This window comes from Grammomys surdaster, unplaced genomic scaffold (genome assembly GCF_004785775.1).
Source record: "Grammomys surdaster isolate TR1022 unplaced genomic scaffold, NIH_TR_1.0 126391, whole genome shotgun sequence".
In the NCBI taxonomy this organism is placed as follows: Eukaryota; Metazoa; Chordata; class Mammalia; order Rodentia; family Muridae; genus Grammomys; species Grammomys surdaster.
The window spans coordinates 136,072-158,468 of NW_021621185.1; the positions used below are offsets into that span (position 1 = coordinate 136,072).

Consider the following 22,397-nt stretch of genomic DNA (forward strand, 5'->3'; position numbering starts at 1 on the left):
TAGCAAGTGAATGACCAAAGAGCACAAAGTAGACTGTGGAAGGATCCAGAAGAGTCATGCAGTTTGAGAACCTGAAGGCTCAGTGAAGGCATATATAGAAGCATGAATGTGAACATTAGACCAGAGAGTCAAAGGTGTGACAAAGGGCTGTGTAAGATGTGAAACATTGGCAGGGCTGCTCTGAGGACAGTGTCTCCACAGTGCTAGTGTGCTGAGTGTGTCTCACCACACAGGGTACAGCTTAGTCATAGCATGGAGAAGCTATGTTCATTCTTAACAATCCACAATCCATTTTCCCAGCTGCTTCCAGGCAAAGCTTTATGGTGGAGAGCTTCATGGCTGTAATAGCTGGAATTAATGTTTAAAGGAATAAGCTGTGTGACCGCCCAGAGAACATCACTTTAAGTAAACATGGCCATGGGAAAAGTAGATGGCCTTTAACCAGTTTGAAGCTATGTTTCATACATAGCTAAAGATTGTCTTCAAGTGCCCTGTTGGGTCTCTGATCTGAAAGTGGTAAATGATAGAAAGACACATTTTTTTTCCAACCTGGAACAATTTAATTATTTCTATCTAAATTCTTTTATTAATATGAAAAACCAGTGAAACAGATTATTTCCCTGTAAAACATGGAAACAGAGAAGCATTTTCATTAGGACATTGACAATAGCTAGAGTAATATTTGAGTCATTTGATGCAGTTCAGGGAGTGCTAAGATTAAAATTACAGTTACAGTTTCCTTAGGATGAGCAGAGAGAAAGGATACAGGTCCAGAACCCCTAGACTCCTGGGTATTTTGAATGAATCTAGAGCACATATTTCTTAGCTTTTAAAATACATACATGAGTTGCCCACAGACCAAATCCATACTCGTTACTTAAAGAATTGCAGTGGCCAGTCATGAGTCGAGTATTGGCTTTTCCATTGCTATCTTGTTGGAAATTTCTTTTGCATCTGGTAATACGGACAGATGGATGCTGAATCACATTTCTTCTCAAGTTCTTCCAGATTCTGCAGAGCTAAGACTGCAGTGCTAGGAGAGCAGCTAATGATATTAAGTCTCAGAAAAGGAAAACTCTGAGTAGAGAATTTTCTGGAGGTTTCTGACATCCCTAGCACCAGTACTTGAGAGTGGTGTGGCCACCCCACCTGTAAGCTGCCTGGCTGAGCAAAGCCTACAGCTGTTCTTGCTGCTGTGACCTGTGACCTAGATAATCAGCTTAAACGCTGACTTCAGCCAAGACACGTCAGCTCCAGACATAGCTGTTGATTCAGGAAGGCCAATCAATGTAGGGCCCCAGAATTAAGAGCTCTTTCTGGGTCAAACTGGAATGACTGTTTGTATTGTGTATAGGCATCATGGGAGGCACAAGGTAAAATGAGGGCAAGCCTTGAGAGAATCTCAAGCCCTATACTTCCCGGGTATTTCATTCAAGCCAACTGAACTCATGCCTTTTTTCAGGTTGAGGTAAGCTTTCTAAAAACAACCCTCCCTCCCCCACCCCCCACCTTTCCCTGAGGAACCTTCAGGGTGCTGTCCTTTTAAGAGTTTAAAGTACAAATATCAGGACTTCTGTGGGTTCTTGATGGGCCTACCCCAACACTAACCTAGGAGGTATGATTCATACCTGGGGAAAAAGGACATTTTCTCAAAAAGAGAACTTCTCAAAGACATACTACTCAAGCTGGCCAAAAAGTTAGGGCATCTGACCTCTATTGGACCATTTGAATAAAAGCTTTCTCAGGAATAATGTCCCACAAGGTGCTAACCAGAGCTTTCAGTACTGTGGAGTGCTAGAAGTCTGTGGTGAGTTATGCAAAGGCATGACTGTGTAACAATATCCTGATCTTCAGGCCAAGAGAGAAAAACAGCCTGGCATGGTCTCTTGAAACCTCAAAGCTCATCCCAGTGACACACTTCCTCCAACAAGGCCACACCTATTCCTTCTCAAAAAAGACCACTCCTTGATAGCTAATTATACAAATATATGAGCCTATGAGGGCCATCCTTATTCAAACCACCAAAGCATGTGAGCCACAAAACTGGAAAATGTTGTTTGCTGGTAGCCACATAAATTTTGGAGGAAATATATTTCCTATGGGGATGTTACACAAATCGAAAGCAGTAAGATACTAAAACCAGTAATCCTTAGGCAATATATAAAATTAATTACAGGTGTAACAGGCATCATCAACACAATACATTTTGAAACTTATCATTTTAATTACCTTTTGATGAGAGAATAAATCTGGGGGAAGTGTGTAGTGAAACAAAGTATTATTTCTTACACAGGTACCTCTTTTATTTTGTTATATGAGACTTTCTACTCCCCCTTACTCTCTCACTCTCTTGGCCTCTTGCTCTCCTGCCTGTAGCCTCTCTCTGCCCCCTCCCCCTTCCCTGCCCCCTCGCGCCACATGGTCATGGCCGGCCTCTACTCCTCTACTTCTCTGCTCGCTCCCTCTCTGCTCTCTCTCTCTCTCTCTCTCTCTCTCCCTCTGCTACCCTTCTGGCTCCCCTCCCCATGCTCTGAATAAACCCCCTCCCCTTTGGAAAAAAAAAAGAGAGACTTTCTACTCATCCTACACAGACCTTCCCCCATGCACATCAGTCAATCTTTTCCTCTACAAAGAGGTATCTTGCTGGAGTATATCTGCTTCTCTTTCTCCTGCTCTTTACCTGCGTGCTTGTGTCCTGTAACCATACAGTCGGGTTCAAAAGCATGCCGTCATTCCCATACATGTTTCTGGGAAAAAAGAAAATGCAGCCTTTGATTCACTTCCCAAAGATTCTTTAGCCAGGGACTCTGAGATGTTTTCCACCTCAACTTATAGAGAGAGTAGCTGAAACTAGAGGAAATATATTTCCTATGAGGATGATTTATTACAGAAGTAGAAAGCATTAATTGTAAGCACTAAGACGGCACCGATTCCTATTTCTGGGTGTTGGTGTGGCCTGAGAAAGGAAAGAAAACAGTTCACATTACACTCCCTCACTTTTAGCTAAGAGGCCTCTTGGCCTATTATTTGTTTCTGCAGTCCATAAATCTCTTACTAAGAGCCAAGGAAATACTAGTGGCCAGTTTTGTTCTTCAGTCAGAAGTAGCAGCAGTCAGCCGAAATGAAACATGCAGGGTACTGAGCACACTTACAGTTTAGACATTTCACAACACAATACCCTGTGCTTTTTCAACTTCACTGGGACAGTGCAGAAGCAGCTAATCTTTCTGAACCTGTGCTCCTACTTCATAGATTTTGTACAGATTAAAACAATGCTAGTAACACTATTAGAAGAAAAGCTGGTATACAAGAAGTGTTCTTTAAAAACAATACAAAGTTGTACTATTCAAACAAAAGCTATTATAACTTTAGTGTATTTCTGCCAATTTTTTTTCAAAAAAGCTAGTTGTATTTTTATACATAAAAGATGGATAGAATTCTTAAATTCTAAATCAAAACATAGTTATATAACCAAAAAGTATGAAAACCATTGAATGTATAACTCAACAAATTTTCATAAATTGAACACTATTTATGGTAGCCAAGCCCTGAAAATCTCATCCCTTCCTCAGCACTTACTTCCTGTAAGGAACGAGTCCATTTTCTTGACCCCCACCAGTAGAGATTAGAGTTTGGCTCACTTTTCTTTAGCGTTTACCCCATTTACTAGGCATACAGCTTTAACCTCATTCTTTCTCATATGCCATGAGATACCAATGTCTGTCATGTTAGTTAATACGACCTGTGTACAGGAGTTCCACTGAGTACTGTAAGCATGTTCTTGTCTTCCTAGCAAAACCTTGACCCATTTCCACTCAGATGAGCAGAGCCTTCCAGCAGCACAGCCCACTGGTCTGATTAGGGGTTAGACCTGGGATGAGATTCCTTGTTGAAGCCGAACTTTACTTTCTCAGCAGTTATGTTGCCTCAGGAGGGTCAGTTCTGTCTCCTTTCCCCTGACTCTCTGTGGAATGGTAAAGACAAAAATGCCATTTTTATGAGGTGGTTTTAAGGATAAAACCGAGTGTTTATAAAGACTATTTGGCTTTGTTGCTGTTTTATTTGAGCTAGGGCTGTTCTGTACCTTCCAGGCTGGTCTGAGAACTGTGACAATCAGCCTGTACTGACTGCCATTGTCAGCTAACAGCGTGAGCAGCAGGACACCTGTAATGAATGAACTGTTTATTCATAAAATGTTTTTATATACACTTCAGAAGCATGCTCTTAAATATTGCAGAATATATTATTGGTTAGATTTCATTTTCCTAACCTGCTATCAGTAATCATTTTGGCTTTTTAGGGGGGAGGGGGAGAAGGATAGTGTAAATAACCTTTGCAAAATGAGATTTTCCTATACTGCCCAAGCTGTCCTCAAATTACTGTGCACATGCTCCTATGTGTGGGTACTTTTATTTATTTATTTATTTATTTATTTATTTATTTGGTGACGCTGGGGAATAACTCAAAACTGGTGTATGCCAGACAAGCACTCTCCCACAGAGCTGAAGCTCCAGTCCCAGCATTATAAATAATTTTTAAGGGCAATGCACGCACTGTTCTTAGCATGTATGCACTATCCACTGTGCATTTCTATGATTTTATTAGTTACATCCCTATCACTGGACAGTCACTGAAGCTGTTGTGTGGCTTGGCTCTGCAGAGAAGCATGGCTGACTGCCACTTCACTGCTGGAGGGAAGGAAATTTTTATCCTAAGGACCTCATTTCATAGCCTGGTCAAAGCAGCAGAGGGGGCTCATAGGAATGAGCCCCTTAAACTGAACAGGTTACACGGATACGTTTAAGGCAACAACATCTGCTATCAGAAACCAGAAACGTGTGAGAGGCAAATTCACTGTTAGCATAAGCCCTTCAGGGCAGCAGGCTGGGTATGAGTGGAGACGTGCCTGCAGCTTAATGATCATCTAAGGTCATGGCTGCCGGCAGCAACCCCATGATTAACATTTCCAAGCGGGTCATTAATCTCCAGGAAATGCTTAGTATTTTGATTGCTGTTTGCTTAATTGAGGTTGTGAAGAATTTAGTAAAGAATTACGTGAGTATTAGAAAAAGACAAAGAATGTTTCTAATATTTAGTGAGCACCTCCTAGCAAGCACATTTCACAGGTTAACAATGAAATACTTCCGGTTTCAGAAAGAGAGACTTCAGATTTGTATAGATTTGTCACAGGTTTTTATTAGTAAAAGGAAGCATATTCTTGTTAAAAGGAGAAGCAGGAACTAATATATCTTCACAATGTGAAAAAGCACAGATAGCTAAAATACAGACAACATTGATTAAGTAAAAATTTTAAATTCTCAGAATAATATTGTGAAATAGAACATTGAAACCTTGAAATTTTCATTTTAATGAACTTTTTGTTTTTGCAGGTCAGAAAGGGTTCTCTGTTTGAAATCATTTCTTTTCCAGCAAAAACTGCCTTGACTAGCATAATGTATGCTTCTTATGCAGCACTAATTTATTTGGTAAGTTAACTGCCAGATTGTAGAAATAAACATACCTCATGCCTGGTTGAAGATGGCACTGTATCTACAGTGTTGTCTACCATGAGTCTTTTATTTTTCTGAGAGATGTCTAACTCTATAAGTTATTGATTTTGCTTTGAAAATATATTTCAAGATATTCTTGTTTGATATCATATAGGTAAATTTCATTTTTTTCATCCTATGACTTGTCTTTTTACTTGGATAGCAGAATCTTTTAAAGTACAATTCCTTAATTCTAATGTAGTTTACCTTACTAATACTTTCCTTTATATTGTGGAGTTTTTTCCTGTTTAAATAAATTCTGACCTACACTCAAGATGAGGAGAACATTCTCGTCTGTTATAGTCTAGAAGCTATATTATTTTGCCTTTCACTTATAGATTTATAATCCATGTGGAAATTGGTATGAGTTTACAGACACACATTTACCCCAATGGTACTTTATTTTCGTATGTCAAGTTTCTTTGTATGTAGGCCTGTTTATAAACTCTGTCTAGCTGCTTTGTCTATCCTTAGACCAGTTTTGCTGTGAATCACTGGACCTTCATAAAAATGTCTTTATAACTGGTAGGGTAAATCCTTCTAATCTATGAATATGGCATATCCTTTGTTTACTTTGGCCTTTTGAAATTTCTCTCAACAATTTTTATGATGCCATCATATTTATGTTTTTGTTAAATTTTATCATATTATAACATATAATAGTATTAAACTTTTCCCATAGCCTATAAATTTAATGCAGTCCAAATTAAAATCCAGCTAGTGTGCGTATGTGTGTGTGTGTATAAATTGACTAGCTACTTCTAGATTGGTCAGGAAGGGCTGGGAATATAATGCAGCTCAGTAGGGTTCTTGCCTAGTGTGCACAAAAGCCTTAGGTTTGGTTTCAAGCAATGGATATATAAATGCATAAATCAGGCATGATTGTGCAAGCCTGTAAACTCAGCAAGCGAGAGGTAGAGGAGGCAGGGTCAAAGCTGAAGGTAACAAAGAGAGCATGTGTTGTGTGTTTCACAGTGAGGAGCAGGAGAGTCAGGAGGCAGAACAGCCAGAGGCCTCAACCCTTCAAGAAAATTAGAACGGAATCTACCTTCAAAGTATTGCACTGATGCCTTCTGTAGGAAGATGGTGGAACAAAAGAGTCCTCTGCATGACTGCAAATGCGAAGAGTCAGTACAACAAAGTATATTCTGAGGAAAGAAAAAGGGAAAAGCTACAGGAATCGAGATGAAGGAAAAGCACAAAACAACCGGAAACTCCAACGTTGGCCCCCAGCAGGGCTGAGGGGATGTCTGAATGCCACAATACCCAATAAGGCCAAGTGCAGACAGTCACAGTGATACCATCAGCCTGTCTTAGCAGTGGAGAAACCCATAGTCCATGCAAGCCTTACATGTCCAGTATTGTGGTTTGTTCTGAAGGGGACTCATTGCTCATACTTTTCTTAGAGTTTGGGGCCAGAATTCACTGTTAGAAGGGCACTGTTAAAGACTAAACTGCTCTGGATTTCAGACTACACAGAATGGTCAAAATTCAGAGGCAGTGGAAAGTGCAGGGCATAGTGGTCAGTGGCACCTTCCCCTGTGGGAAGAAGAGCAAATGCTTTACTGTAAGAACAGGGTTGGAAGTGCTCAGAGAAAGAGCAGTAGATTCTTCACTTCCCACAGGGTCCTCCCCACCCCAACACTGTCCTATCACCAGTCAGAGGTCAGTAGTCTGCTTCCCATATTGTTGGCCCTCTAAAGATACACTTTGGCTTGGACATTTGCCAATGTCTTAGGAGATGGAGGGCATCTGGAGTAAGAGAGCATTCACCTATCAAAGATTGTTGGGGTTCAAGTGGAACCAAACTTCAAGAGAGGAGGAGTGCCCACCCAGCCCCATTACCACCGCTGGGGCATTATGGTTTCTTGTCATGCATACCGAAAGCCTTTGCTATGAATACAGCTCTGTCACAGATATATCCTTGACCAAGCCAAGTAGAAAATGCAAGGCAGTGCAGAACAAGGCTCAACCTGTGTACAGCTCTGCCTGTTAGGTGGGAAATTTAATGACCACAGGCCTTATCTGTGTCTGACTATCCCCCTTCCCCACCAATCACACTTGGCAGAATAGAGGACCCAGAAGGTAACTTTCTCAATCCATGGACCTCAGCCAGGAGGAAGTTTTTAGTGTTTTTTTCCCCTTACATTATTTTTATCTTGCATCTAATTTTACTTTTTCTTTTAATTGGATTTTAAAATGCCTTACTGCTCTTAACTCTCTTTAGTTTATTCTGTATTATTTCTGACTCTTTCTTACTGGTGATGATATTGCTGTTTTGTTTATTTGCTTGTTGTGTTTCTATGCCCAGAAGGTTTATTTTTCTGTTGCTACTGCGAATATTTTCATGTTTGAGTGATAGTTCATACAGAACTCTCAGGAGGAGGCTTCTCATTAAGAAGACCCTTGCAATCTGACAATGACCAAGGATAAGAAAATGGGCGGCTTGGCAAGAATGTGACATTGGCCAAGGACAAGGAAGTGGGCTGCTTGGGAGGAATCTGACATTAGGCTAGAACAAAGAAGTCATTTCAGTCAGGAATATAAATCTTAGGCTAGAACAAAGAAGTAGGCTTCAGACATGAAAATGACACTGGTCTAGGACAGGGAAGTAGGCTCAGATATTTTGGTCATCCTGATAAGCCCTTAGAAACAGTGATCATGGGAGTGTTCATGTATTTGGGTTTAATGCCTTGCTTGTTCTTTGACTGTCTGTGTTTTTTGTCTTGCTTGTTCCTTGACTATTTGCATCTATTGTATTGCTAGTTCCTCAACCTAGAACTGACCTTAATACTTGCATGTAATTAAAATGGTATTAAAGCAAAAAGGAGGAGGGGGTATGGGATAAAAGGGGTTTTTTTTGGGGGGGGATGGGGAAAGGAGATATCTGAGATGTAAATAAATAAAATATCCAATAAAAAAGAAGACTCTTGCATGAAGTAGAAAAGATATCCATTCTAGTAGATGTACAAATCTGAATGTAGAAATACAAGAACTATGAAGAAAATAAGGCAGCACCACTCCTCTGACAGTTTACAAGTGAACCCAAAGATATTGAGGCATATGAATGCCAAAGAATTCAAAAGACTATTTTTCAGAATGAGTGAATTTGGATACAAATAAAAAGCTGAATAAAATAAGCAAACTAATATAGGCAATAAGATGAAACTCAGAAAAAGAACCAAACAAACTAGGAAAAGGAAAATTCATTCAAGCCTCACCAATAAACAAGGTCAACTGGCATAGTATCAGATACAAAAGACAAAGTGAGCAAAAGATAAGTTATGAAGAGTATAAATGGTTAAAAAGTGACATGGTTAGAAGAATACATTTATGAATAACTAGCACTAATGAATGAGCCAAGTTATAAAAGACACAGAGAAACTTATGGTAAGTGAAATAACAGCAGAAAACTTTCTATATGTTCCCAGTGGAAGAGGATTTAGAACCAAGTAGAACTGACAGAAATGAAAAGTTTGGATCCCTTATATATACAAAACAGTTGTGTATATCAGAACACAGCAAGAACCTGAGCATTGGTTGGAGGGTGAAGAGGGGCAAGTGAATCTCTGGAGTTTATTAGAAGCCAGCCTAGGGGAACTGCTAAGTCTAGGTTCAGTAAGCTAACTTATCTCAAAAGACAAGGTGGAAAGTGATTGAGGAACATATCCAAAATACTCGAAACTCTACGCACATGTGCACATATAATACCACACATACACATAACAAGCATACATATACGCACAAAATTTTAAAGTGATTTATTGGATAATAAAACAAGCTCCAATAAATGGTGCCTGCAAGAAACTCACATCCCTCACAAAGTCATACAAAAACTAAAATTGAAATATCAGAAAATTATATTCTAAAAAATTAAAAAAAAAAACAAGCAGGAGAATCTATATTCAAATAAAAAAGTACATACAAATCAAGCCAAAATGCTCAGAAAAGATTAAAAACAAGATCACTATATAGCAACAAAAGGAACTGTACTAGGCAGCTTTTCAACACTGAAACAAGTAACTGAAAGAAACAAGTTTAAAGAAGGAAAGGTTGATTTTGGCTCCCAGTGTCAGAACTTTCAGTTAGAACTTTGGAGCCAAGGCATGGCAGTAGAGGCAGGTAGCAGAAGCTGATCATTTAATGTCAGAGAAGAAGCATGAGGAGGAGATGTAGACAAGGCAAGGTATAACCCCTAGAATATGTTTCCAACAAAATATTTACTATAGGAAGTACCCATCACCTAAAATTACTAACACCTCCCCAAATAGGTCTATTATCTGGGACCAAGCCTTCAGCCCATGAGCCTGTGGAGAACATTTCATATCCAAACCATAAGAGGAACAATCCAATGAGATGTAATGGTTATAAATCCATACACATTGAAGGTTGGATCACTCAATTTTGTTAAACAAATACTGCATAGCATACAGGGAGAGCTAAGACTACAATACTATTATGTCAATCCTAGTGGGTGACTTCAGTATCCCTGCTCTCACCAGCACACAGACCATCGGGACAAAGAAACACTAGAGTTAAATATACTAAGGGTCAATGATTTAATAAATGTCTACAGAATATTCTATACAACAGTAGCAAAACACATTCTTTTAATCAACACACAAAACACTATTTTTCAAAACTTATTTTAAACCATTAATACATGGTTTACACATCTAAAAAATGAGAAAGGAAGAAAAGGGAGGGGAGCAAAAACTATAGGCCAATATAATCTTTGATAATATTTGATTATCTTGGAATTAATTAGGTGAATAAATCCTTAATAAGATACTTACAAATTGAAATATATATTAAAAACATCATCATAATTGTCAATTTCATCTCAGGGATGCTAGAATGGATCTACATTTGTAAACCAATACATTTAATACAGTATTAAATAGAATTAAGACAAAAATGTCATGATCATCTATATCAATGCAAAGGAAATCTATGAAATGAAATTATAACATTTGGGGATAAATTAAAAGAATGGAACTTGAGATCATTTAGGAGAATACAAAAGACACAAAGAAAAGTATAGTATGTTTTATTTCATTGTGTGAAAACATGAATGATTTTTTAAAAGACATAGGCTAGCAGAGGGACTACTAGGGAAGGGCAAAGGACTGGTGTGAGGATGGAAAGAGGCAAGATGAAGATGCAATGCAGCATGTGCATGGAATATCACTGTGATACCGCTACATAAGACCACATAAGCAACATGCTGTTACAATAAAAGTTCCATAAGAAAAGTAAAGTGCTTTGAAATCTGAAGGAGAGAAAGGAAGCCCTGAGTGTTTACTGCCCTCATGTCATCTTGAGGCAGTTCTTCTGCAAGGCAAACTACTGTAGTTCCGTTTAGTTTTGTGGAGTAATGCTGTCCTTCACTCCTTGTCTCTGTCGTTGGCGTCTTTAGTGATGGAGAGTAAGTTGAAAGATTAAACTTGTTGTGTTTCTCACCTCTGAAGTTTTTTTTTTATGCATGTTTCATTTAAACACCTTTCCATATTTAGGATAAGGAATCAATCTATCACTTGCCATGAGTCAGGGTTTCCTTAAAGGAAGGGCTTTCTATATTAGAACATGTAGATTGACTATGTTAGTCACATTGCTTTTCGTCTGTGGTTGTTAATACTGTAAAAGGAAATTATTTTTCAACATTTTATTTTGTTTTGGATTTTGGTACAGGCAGTCTGTGTTAATGCTGTGCTGGCAAAGATAAAGAAGATTTTCCAAGAAGAAGAATCCATAAGGCAAAATAGAGAGAGTGAGAATTTTCGGAAGGCCTTCTCTGAGCCTGTGCTCCCACAGCCCATGTTTTCTGAAGGTGAAATCAAAGCAAAACCTTACAGGTCATTGCCAGAGAAGCCAGAAAACCTTTTAGATCAACCCAAGCCTCCTGCCAACAAGCAGAGTAACAAAATCCAGGTTTTACATTCCGTGTTTGACCAATCAGCTGAATTGAATGAATGAGAAATACAGACACAAATACCACTTTAGAGAGCTCAATCATTATCTATCCACAGGTAATTTCATCAGACATACCAGAAGACCAGTTTACTTAAGCTGAATGCTCTTTTAGGAAGGGACTGAGTAGGAAAAACTATGACATCATCCTCTTGTATTTATATGGCACAGAAAATAAAATGAATCTTGATATACAATATATGTATGGCTACCAGTATTTTTCATTTTACTTTTTATATGTATATGTGCTTGTACAGGCCAGAAGACAGTATCAGATCTCTAGAGCATGGATGCTGGCAACTGAACCAAGTCCTCTAGAAGAGCAGAACATCTCTTGACTACTGAGTTATCTTCCCAGCTCTGACCACTCATTAATTTTAATAAGATTCAAAATTTGTTGTGTTAGAACTTACATTGTATTTATAATATGGATGTGCTCATAATTCATTTATATTTTTATTTAAGAAATGTTTTTAATGTTCATCTGGAAAGAAAATTTCCAGATTTCCATTTGGTGCTGGAAAGATGACCCAACAATTAAGAGCACTTGCTACTCTTACAGAGAACCAAGATTTGGTTCTTAGCATCCTCATGGTAGCTCACAACTTTTTAACTGCAGTCACCACTGGGGATCTAACACTCTCTTCTGACTTCTGCCCACACCAGGTAAGTGTGGTGCACATACATACAGGTAGACAAAAACTTTAAAAAATGGTACACATCTTTTTCCGAGATTGTAAGAATATATTTCTACTTGCAGGCTGTAGAGCAGAGTCTCCCTGCTGATGACTTTATAACTGACTTGTGAAGTTATGAAGACTTGACATTTATAGATACCGTAAATCTGTAAAAACAAAATGTTACTTGCAAATCTGATGAGATTATTTCTGTATGTTAGGACGGGATGTTATAAGGTGGGAGCTGTTCTTTAATAATAGAGTTTGGCTATATCCTCATTCTAACTCTGAATTCCTGGGTCAAATGATCCTTCTTCCTCAGCCCCCTAAGAAGCCAGGACTACAGGCCTAATGCCATTGAACCTGGCAAAGTGATCACTTTTATTTTCAAATTTAAAGACACAGATTAAGAAGAGGAAACCCAGTCTATATTAGTCATCACTGCCACTGGCTCCTGACAGAAATGCTGCTATACTTGGCTCTATAAACCAAGATCCTAGTTTTATCATCCTCTTGTATTTATATGGCACAGAAAATAAAATGAATCTTGATGTACAATATATGTATGGCTACCAGTATTTTTCATTTTACTTTTTATATGTATGTGTGCTTGTACAGGCCAGAAGACAGTATCAGATCTCTAGAACATGGATCTAGAGGAATATAGCCTAAAGGAATGACGTTAGTTTCTTCGAGGCACTTTACATTCTAATCCATGATAAGATTTTGTGGCCATTCAAGAAATAATTTTGTGGCATGAACTCCCCTGAGACAACACATTTTCTGAATCCCATGAGTAACTAACTGCTGGTGTAAACACTGTTGAAAAAGCCCAAACCTAGCTTATTAGCATTTTTAGAAATAAGTAACAAATATCTTCTGTCATGTAACCCATATCCCCAGAGAAAAGGAAGTGTACTACTATACTGCAAAAGGTATAAGCACATGTGAGGCACTAATGTGGGTGCTGGGAATCAGAGCACAGTCCTCTCAAAAGGAGCAGTGCACTGCTCTGAGCCACCTCTCCAGGCTCTCACTGATCTTTATAACAATGAATCAACAGCCCTTTGAAATGTTAAGTACTTACTTCACCCCACATTATGAAAATTCCTATGCTTTGAGATTTGGTTGTATTTTTAACAGTCTTCATGCTGAATTCATAACCTACACATTCTTTCTGGCCCCATTTACGCCTACATTTTAGAGTGCTAAATTCTGCATGACAGACACCCAGGGGTTTGCTCTAAATCCTGAATAACAAGTATGATATGGGTCCCAGGCAGCCAGAACAGCACTAGCCACAACTAACTGATGTACTAAAACAGGGTATACCAAGAGAACATCAATCCATAATCATCAACAGTTTCCCATATATGTGTAGACAGCAGAGACGTAGTATTGTGTTCCTCAGAGTTTACAAGCAGAAAACTGTACACACATACACAATGTTCTCTAAAATTCTTTTCAACTTTGATTTGAAAGTTTCATGTATGTAAAGTTCTTTGGTTTGTTGACTCGGAGACTTCATAAATGTCTTGGCTAGGGTGTCACTGTGTGTGGCCTTTTTACGTCAAGAATCAGCCCTTATAAAAGACAGATCAACCTAAGTTTCACTGGATCTTCACATATAGCACTCCCCAGCCCCCTTCTTGATAGGCTCTCACTATGTAGTGCTGGCTGTAGTGCTCACTGTGTAGATCTAGTTAGCCTCTAACTCATAGAGATCCTTCTACCTCTGCCCTAGAATGCTGGAATTAGAGGTGTGTAACACCACAACTAGCTTTAACTTTATTTTTAAGTTCAACATATACATTGGCCTCAATTTTTGGTGAGTTTTAACATGCAAAACACATGCTAAACATTTTTAAGCAAAAGTATAATATAAAATTAAAATTCAAGGATCTCAGTGTGTTTAAATTTTACCTTTAAAATTGTAAAAACCATAATTAAATACAGAAACTCAGCAATCTTGTGAACACAACAATGCAAGAAGAACAGAGGACTGTTGGGAACTGAGTGAGTTTGAATTATGAAAACTTTCCAAAATAAAACATGCTGTGATTGGGAAAACATGTCTTTGCCCCATTTATATTTTTCCTGTTAAGTTTTCTGCTTTATCTGTTATCAACTGTGTTTACTCTAAGTTATCTTTATGCTTCTTAAACTGATCATCTCAAGCCTATAAGGTACAGATTCCAATCAGTCCTGAGAAAGATGGAATGTAGTCTGTTGACCTAAGTGTGTGTGTGTGTGGGGGGGCTGAAATCATACTAAAGTAATGTGCTTTTAAGCTTCTGAAATTGAAGACATTAAAACATCTTTTCTTTTTATTTATGTGTAAATGACTTGTGTGTGCAGTGCCCACAGAGGTCAGACGACGACACCAGTTCCCTTGGAGCAGGGTCACACACAGATCACAGGGAACTCTGAGCCACTTGATGAGTGCTGGGAACTGGATTCGGGTGCTCTGAAACAACAGCGAGAGCTCTTAGCCAATGGCTCACCTCTCCAGCCCCTGACGAGACACATATACCTATGTTGGAAAAAAAAAATCCATCTTTGGTACTAAAACAAATGACTTTAAAATATTTTCAAACATACACACTTTTTTTTTTTTTGCTGCTATACATTTTTTATCAGGAAGAACTCTGAATCACTTTGAATTTTCCAGTGGCATAATAATCAGAGTCACATTTAAAAGGTTCCTTAGAAAGCGTCACATAAATATTGCCATTATCCACCATCACATTATGAATCCTTTGCTTTACTCCTTTGGAGCACCACTTGGGTTTTGCTGATGGGTCTTTAGGATTTATAGACTGGTATAATCCTTCTCCTGTTGCCAAAGTGATTTTGTATTTATGCCAGGGGCAAACTATACATGACTGCCCATTGAAATCCTGGAGGGGAAAAAAATAACAGATTTAATAGTCTTGACCTTAGCGTGTTCAGGAGAGATCTCAGATTTAATCTAATGCAGGAGAACTAAGCTACAGAACAGCACTACGAGGAGCAGCATGCACCAGTAATCCAAGCGCTCTCTTAGGAGCGGAGGCAAGAGGCTCTTGAGCTTGAAGCCCGCCTGGACTACACAGTGAGACTGTCTTATAAACAAAAAGGAGCCTGACAGTGAGAGCGCTCTGTGGGTGAAGGCACGCTGTGATTTCAGCCCGAGAAACCCACAGAGAGCCTTGTGGAGGCTGCTCCCACACACAAATAAGTAGATTAAACACAACAAATGGACAGAAGGCCTTGTCTCCCCCTCCTACCTACAAGTTATTCATCACAAAGCAAACCTAATCAGAGGACAAGCAAGCCCCTTCTGTAGCCAGAACTTGGTGAGCTAGAGCTTGGTGAGAACTAGCTGGGAAGACCTCACTGCCTCATAGCCATATCTATATTAATGTCACTTCCTTGGCAGAAAGGGGGCAGGGCTTCTAGTGCCTCCAGAGGAATTTTCACTAGCTTCCAGAAGAATTGTAACGCCTAGGCATTACAAGGGTAATAGACAAGCAGTTTGTGATCAGCACTTTTAATGTCTCAATGAAATGCTGCCAAGCCTTAAAGAGCATGGGCAGCACCTGGATCTGCTTTAAATGCAGCTGCCTGTTTAAATTCAGTAAGCACTGGGAGACTAGGGTTTTGTATGTCTAAGAGGCTCCAACATGCCAAGAGTGCTGGGCTGTGGCTCACACACTGAGTAGTAAGTTCTTTATAGCCGACAATGCTAGAGACAATCCTATAGCATTCTCACCAACATGTGCTTACAGCCCACTACACCAGACACCAAGGGTTGCCAATACAGTTCCCATGGAGGTAGCAGACATTTTCTTTCTTTTCTTTTCTTTTCTTTTCTTTTCTTTTCTTTTCTGTTTCTTTTTCCTTTTCTTTTCTTTTCTTTTTTCTTTTTTCTTTTTTTTCTTCAGGGTTTCTCTTTATAGCCCTGGCTGTCCTGGAACTAACTCTGTAGACCAGGCTGGCCTCGAACTCAGAAATCCGCCTGTCTCTGCCTCTGACTTCCAAGTGCTGGGATTAAAGGCATGTGCCACCACTGCCCGGCTGACATTTTTATAACAAATACATGCCCTATAGTTGGAACATGAACATTTATGGTTACCATGCAGGTTTGTACTTTATAGCAATTAGACAAAACAATACAAAACAAAACAAACAAGCAAACAAATGGAAGACAGAAATTAGATAACTAGTTTCGGAGTATAAAAAAGCAAAGGTAATTTCCCCAAATTCTTCAGGTACTATTTCAAAAATTGGTTTCTCTCAAATACTTTGAAAACCTTTTATTATATTGAATATTATTATTATTATAATATATTGGATAATAACCCTTTATTATATTGGAAATACATACTCATAAAATTCAAAGTATACAATATATAAAAATGAATGTTTTAGAAATGCAAACTTACTGGAACTACTCCATTTGCTTTTAATGTTCACAAACACATTGTTAACATCCCTCCATACCAGCACAGATAGGCCTGCTTCATTAATTTAATGGGTGCACAATGTTCCAAGGCATGGCTGTGTTATGTTATTTATTAATGAGATGATCTTAAATTTTTCATTATAATGATATTGCAACAAGCTTTTCCTGTATATAATCAAACATTTGTGCAATTATATTCAGAGTAGATAATAGTATATTTGTTAGTTCAAAGGACATACTTGTTATTCATCTGGAAAATGATTTTCTTTATATTTTAAGCTATGAATAGGTAAGAATAATGACAATCATCTTGAAAGCACTAAAGTGAAATTGAATCTAAATTAACAATCTTTAAATAAAGAATAAAATAGTAATGTAGGAAAAATTTGAGTTTGTTTTAGAGTAAATTTAATTTTACATACCTCAATTTCTCCCAAGTGTAAGGGCCCTCCAGAATCTGAAAAGGAATTGATATATCTAGTCACTAAACTGAATTTTGATAGTTTTGTGATAAACAAGTACAAATTCTATAAATGAAAACAAATCTTACGGTAGCAACGAATGTCCATAGCATGATATTCCCCTTTGTGGTAGAAAATGACTACTTCTCTGTCATGGACAACAGCTGTCATTCTTTCTGATTTTCTAATGTCCTCTTCTCTGCCAACACAGACGGAAGTATATTTCTCTTTTTCCTCATCTTGTTCAGAAATTTCAGGGTCCATGCTATTTAGTGTGGAGAGAAGGGATGCGAGGAGAGAAGAGGGGAAAAAGAAGGAAGAAAGAAAGAAAACACTGTAAGTGTTCCTTTTTAGTCTCAATCTCTTGAAATTAATTAATTAATTTTTCTATAGCTGTATAGAACAAAATATGTGTTCATCTTTACGTTGACTTAGGGACCTAACATCCACCAAACCAAGGAAGACTCCCCGCTGTCAGGGAAGACATGGGTTACTTTCAATACTTAAGAAGGGAATTTTGTAGCAGATACATAAGCCTGAAGAGACTAAAGCTTCATTGCACTTTCATTCCTTAACATCCAGTTGTTCTCTGCACTGTCTTACTCTGCTAAAGGAGTCCCATGGATGCCCTGACAAAGTGGCTCACTACTAGGTAGCTATTCTGTACAAGAGAAGTATGAATAGATTGTTCTATATTCACAGACAGACACTAAGATGATTTTCCCCCTTTGATTAACTTATACAAGAGGATTACAGGTCATGCACTTTTTTTTTTTTTTTTTTACCTCAGTGGCTCATGTATATCCTAAGACTGTATTTACACTCCGCTAACTCCATGTGAGAAGAGCCGTCTTGACACATACATCCCTGTTGGAGTTTCAGAACCCTTATGTGACTTCACAAAACAAGCTCATCCACTAACAGAAAATGTTAAAATGTTAAAGTACAGGGTCCTGTAGGTACCTGGATTGGTACCTTAAAGCAGAGCCATTTAATTCCTTTATTATGTAAGAAAATTCAAGGTTTATGACAGATGACAGAGGTGATATTGTCATGGTAACATCTAATCACAACCATTCACAATATCAACAGAGAGGCTTCTTGAGGAATGACGAGGGTGGTATCTTCAAAGGCCACCACAGAACTACGAATGAGCTATCTTTAGATTCTCCTTCAAAGTTTTCTCCTGGTTAGAGATTAATATTTTATGAATGCTTTGTGATCAATGCCTACATAGTGGCACTCTGGGAGTTAGGACGTGCAACCCTTGTGCCCTCTCAAGGACTGTGTCCTACATGGCATGCTTGATAATGAATTTATAAATATGAATGACACATGAAAGTAAACATGATGAATTATACTGGGCGACCTGTGAAAGAGAATGACAAGGTGAGGACATTTTGCAAAGAATGGACTGTAGAGTCACCGAGATAATCAAGTTGAAGCCCCTACACTAAAGCGAGCCAGATGTGTGAAGCACTGGTGGAGGAGAACTCCATACTAAAGAAAGAGCAAACTTGGTTAACCTGAGGAACCGAATATAAACTGGAAAACAATATGCAAGATTGGCTAACACAGTTGGCTACAGGTAAAAACTAATTGTAGAGCACTGATGGAGACAGAGAGGAGACATTTTTAGCACTGGGAAGTCACTAACTGAAGTTTTACGTGGTCCCCCTTTAAAAACAGTGCTCCAGGCTCTCTGGAAAACACATGTTAACAGGGTGGCTATAAAAGCACAGACAATAGAAAGTTGCTATAGACAGCAAAGCACCAGAGCCAGAGTGTTTCTGATGTGGGAGGAATAACCAATACCTAAAGTCCTTCCCATTTAGAGGACAAGTGGAAGACACCAAGAGAGGCAAGGCCAGCACAGAGAAGGCCACACCTAATGACTACATGCAACAAATTCATTCTTTATGATTTCACCTGCCTGGAATACAGGTAAGTATAAGGAAAGAGAAATAAAGGCAGTCAATAAGGCAAAAATCACTAAGTGACACATGAGAAAAACCGAAGCTGCATTGTTCTAAAACTGGTTGTTAGCAAAAAGCTCAAACTATCCTGCCCCCCTTTTTGTAAACTGACTCATTTTTTAATAACTCCCAAAAGCCAAATAATGGTTATAATCTAACTAAAGGTTTCTATCCATAACATAGTCATTTTAGTTCTCTTTTGCCTAAATTTCTAAGTTCTGTCTGGCATTTCACTCTTTGGGCCAAATGTAGAAGTTAATTAAAATATGAAGAAAAAAATCAGGACTAAGAAATTACTCAATATTATTCATAGAGACAGTCTCAAAGGCTATAGCTATGACCCACCTTCAAAATAGCTATTATGTCTACTTAGCAGATGCAAAGTTACACAGATGTTTACAAGGTGTGCTTGTTTTTTAGACAGGTCTGGTGTCTAAATCAGGTCTTGTGCTCCTGATCTTTCTGCCTCCATCTCCCTACTGCTAATATTACAGGCCTTAGCTACCACACCAGGTTTATGCAGTGCTTGAGATCAAATCCAGAGGTCTGTGTGTGCATGGTAAGAACCCTAACAACTAAGCTATCTCTCTCTCTAGCACTAAATGCTATGTGTGTGCTTTCAATACCCAATAATTCTTTGATCATCTTAAAAGACCTCAAAATATGTTTACATTGGACATAACCTTCCAAATCAAAATGAAATAATTCTAAAGTTTTGAAGCAATCCTAAGTTTTATTTCCGTTATTTTTGGTTCCCTCTTTTAAAAGGTTATATGTATGGGTGTTTTGCTTGCATCTATGTTTGTGCACCTCATCTTCATACTTGGCTGGTGCTTAAGGACAGTATCAGATCCCTGGAGCTGGAGTTACAGAGGACTGCATAAACCATGTGGGGGCTGAAAATCAAACCTGGGTCCTCTGGAAGAACAGCCAGTGCATTTAAACCACTGAGCCATTATTTTAGCCCCTTTCGATTTGATCTTAGCAATTTTATAATTGTATGAATTTGTTATTACAGTAGAGGCTTACAACTTTGCCTTATGCAAGATAAAGAATTACATATGGAAAGGAAATGAAGTAAAAATTATGTCCCATATTATCAGCAGAAACTGCTATTAAACACACTAAGAAGTGTACTGTGAAATACTCTTGGTATTAAAAATATACAGTTGTCTAAAATTGAAAATAGTATGAATCACATGTTAACTTCAAACACTCCAATTGTACGAAGATGACCCTCACAATCTACCTTCTAAACTACACTTATACTGCCACATTCCTAAGAACTTAGCACACCTTTTACTTGACCAAACAGGAAGCTATCATATTGGACAATTTCAGATTGAGGTTAACATTTTGTGTATATGTACCCACATATCCAACTTGTTTAAAGGAGAACTTGGCCCTAGATTATATAGCTCTAACCCATAAACCTTACAATGTTAGGAAGTAAAAACTATGACTCATTTAAATTTTATAAAAATTTAAAAGTTTATAAAAACAGAAAACATTTACTTAGGAATAAAACCCTTAGTGAGTTTATTAGAAGGGAGCTTTAAAAAAGGGAATTCACCAGCTACTGTAACAATGGGGGCAGCTAAACCAGGTGAAAGATAGGATATATGATAGCATCACAAGCCTGGGTTCTAAAACATGTATGAATGGAAGGAGAAATGTATCCTAATATGGTTCTGAGACACAAGAGCTTTCATTCAGTGTATAAACTTTACACAAATTAAATTTAGGAACTACTGTGGAATTCACAGCCAACCCTCTAATTAACCTAGTTGGGCTGGGATGCAGCTCAGTGGTAAAGAATGGGCAGACTAGCACAAGTCACAAGTTCTAGCCTATCACTTGGGGAGGGGGGAGGCTTAACTTAGCATTTAACTGTTGTGATGGTTTGAACAGGAACGGCCCCGTAGACTCATGTGTTTGAATGCTTGCTCCATAAGGAGTGGTACTATTAGGAGGTGTGTCCTTGTTGGCATAGGTGTGTCCTTGTTAGAGGAAGTGTGCCACTGTGGAGATTAGCTTTGAGGTCTCATATCTGCTCAAGCTAGGTCTAATGTGGGAGTCTTTTCTTGTTGCTTGTGGATGAAGATGTAGAACTCTCAGCTCCTTTTCCAGCACCATGTCTGACTGCATGCTGCCATGTTTCCCACCATGATAATGGATTAAACTTCTGAACTACATGTAAGCCAGCCACAATTAAATGTTTTCTTTTTTTTTTTTTTTTAAGAATTGTTTATTTTATTTATAGGAGTACACTGCCTTCAGAAGAAGGTACTGGATCCCACTACAGATGGCTGTGAGCCACTCATGTGGTTGCTGGGAATTGAACTCAGGACCTCTGGAAGAGCAGTCAGTGCTCTTAACCGCTGAGCCATCTCTCCAGCTTCCTAAATGTTTTCTTTTATAGTTGCTGTGGTCATGGGTGCTTCTGCACAGCTATAAAACCCAAGTTAAGACAACTGTTACATGAAAAACTAAGATATATGCTGTTTTAAAAAATTATTCCACAATAGAATAGCAAAAATAATTTTAACAAAAAAAGCAAGGGGCCAGTTGTGGTGGCATACATCTTTAATCCCAGCACTAAGAGGCTGAGATGGGCAGATTTCTGAGTTCATGGCTAGACTGGTCTACATAGTGAGTTCCAGACCAGTCAGGGATATATAGTAAGACTCTATCTTAAAAGAAAAGAGTAAAGGGGACATTACCATCATTTGGTCAGGGGGAGGTTATTTGTGGCTGACAGGAACCTGGAACTTCCTGTTTCTCTGGTCATCTGGTTTGGCTTTGATTTGGTCAAGTATACAAATTTCTAATGGGAACATACACTTTCAAAGGTGGATCTATAGCCTCATCAGATTTCATGGAAAGAGCACAAAACCAAATGATAAGAAAACAATGAAACAAACAAGTAGAGAAAAGGAAAATAGGCTGAAGTAAAAGGAAAGAAATCATATTAAATTTGCTACACATACACCCTACAAAATAAAAAGCAGAATATATGAGAAACTCCTATGGACAGTAAGAACTGCCAAATAAACAAAGAAAAAAATGGATAGAAGACATGACCAAAAACAGTTCACAGATGAGGAATTCCTCCTGTCCAATAGTCACATGTGAATATGTTTAACTGCATCAGGAAAATGAAAGAAAATGGAAAGCAAATTCCAAGCTAGAATATTTCCATCCAGCAGACTAGCAAAAAAAGATGATGGAAGATTGGTAAGAATATAGCATAGCCACCTGTGATGACATAGACATGAGGGAAGATTGGTAAGAATACACCATAGCCACCTGTGATG

At 38.4% G+C, this 22,397-nt stretch overlaps 2 protein-coding genes across 7 annotated transcripts in view; one reads left to right on the forward strand and one right to left on the reverse strand.

Moving 5' to 3' along the window:
* Positions 1 to 11,720, forward strand: part of Spata9 (spermatogenesis associated 9) — a 28,862-nt gene extending 17,142 nt beyond the window's left edge. Inside the window, exons 4-5 of the mRNA XM_028760138.1 lie at positions 5,391 to 5,486; positions 11,241 to 11,720. Coding sequence (XP_028615971.1) covers positions 5,391 to 5,486; positions 11,241 to 11,525 — 381 coding nt within the window. The 3' untranslated portion in view covers positions 11,526 to 11,720. The remainder of the gene's footprint in view (positions 1 to 5,390; positions 5,487 to 11,240) is intronic.
* Positions 10,092 to 22,397, reverse strand: part of Rfesd (Rieske Fe-S domain containing) — a 15,413-nt gene continuing 3,107 nt past the window's right edge. For all 6 annotated transcript variants that reach the window (XM_028760142.1, XM_028760144.1, XM_028760143.1 and 3 more), the window contains 3 exons: positions 17,194 to 17,369; positions 17,066 to 17,100; positions 10,092 to 15,096 (listed from right to left, as the gene is read on the reverse strand). In XM_028760142.1, the coding sequence (XP_028615975.1) occupies positions 14,833 to 15,096; positions 17,066 to 17,100; positions 17,194 to 17,368 (474 nt within the window). In that variant the 5' untranslated portion in view covers position 17,369 and the 3' untranslated portion in view covers positions 10,092 to 14,832. The remainder of the gene's footprint in view (positions 15,097 to 17,065; positions 17,101 to 17,193; positions 17,370 to 22,397) is intronic.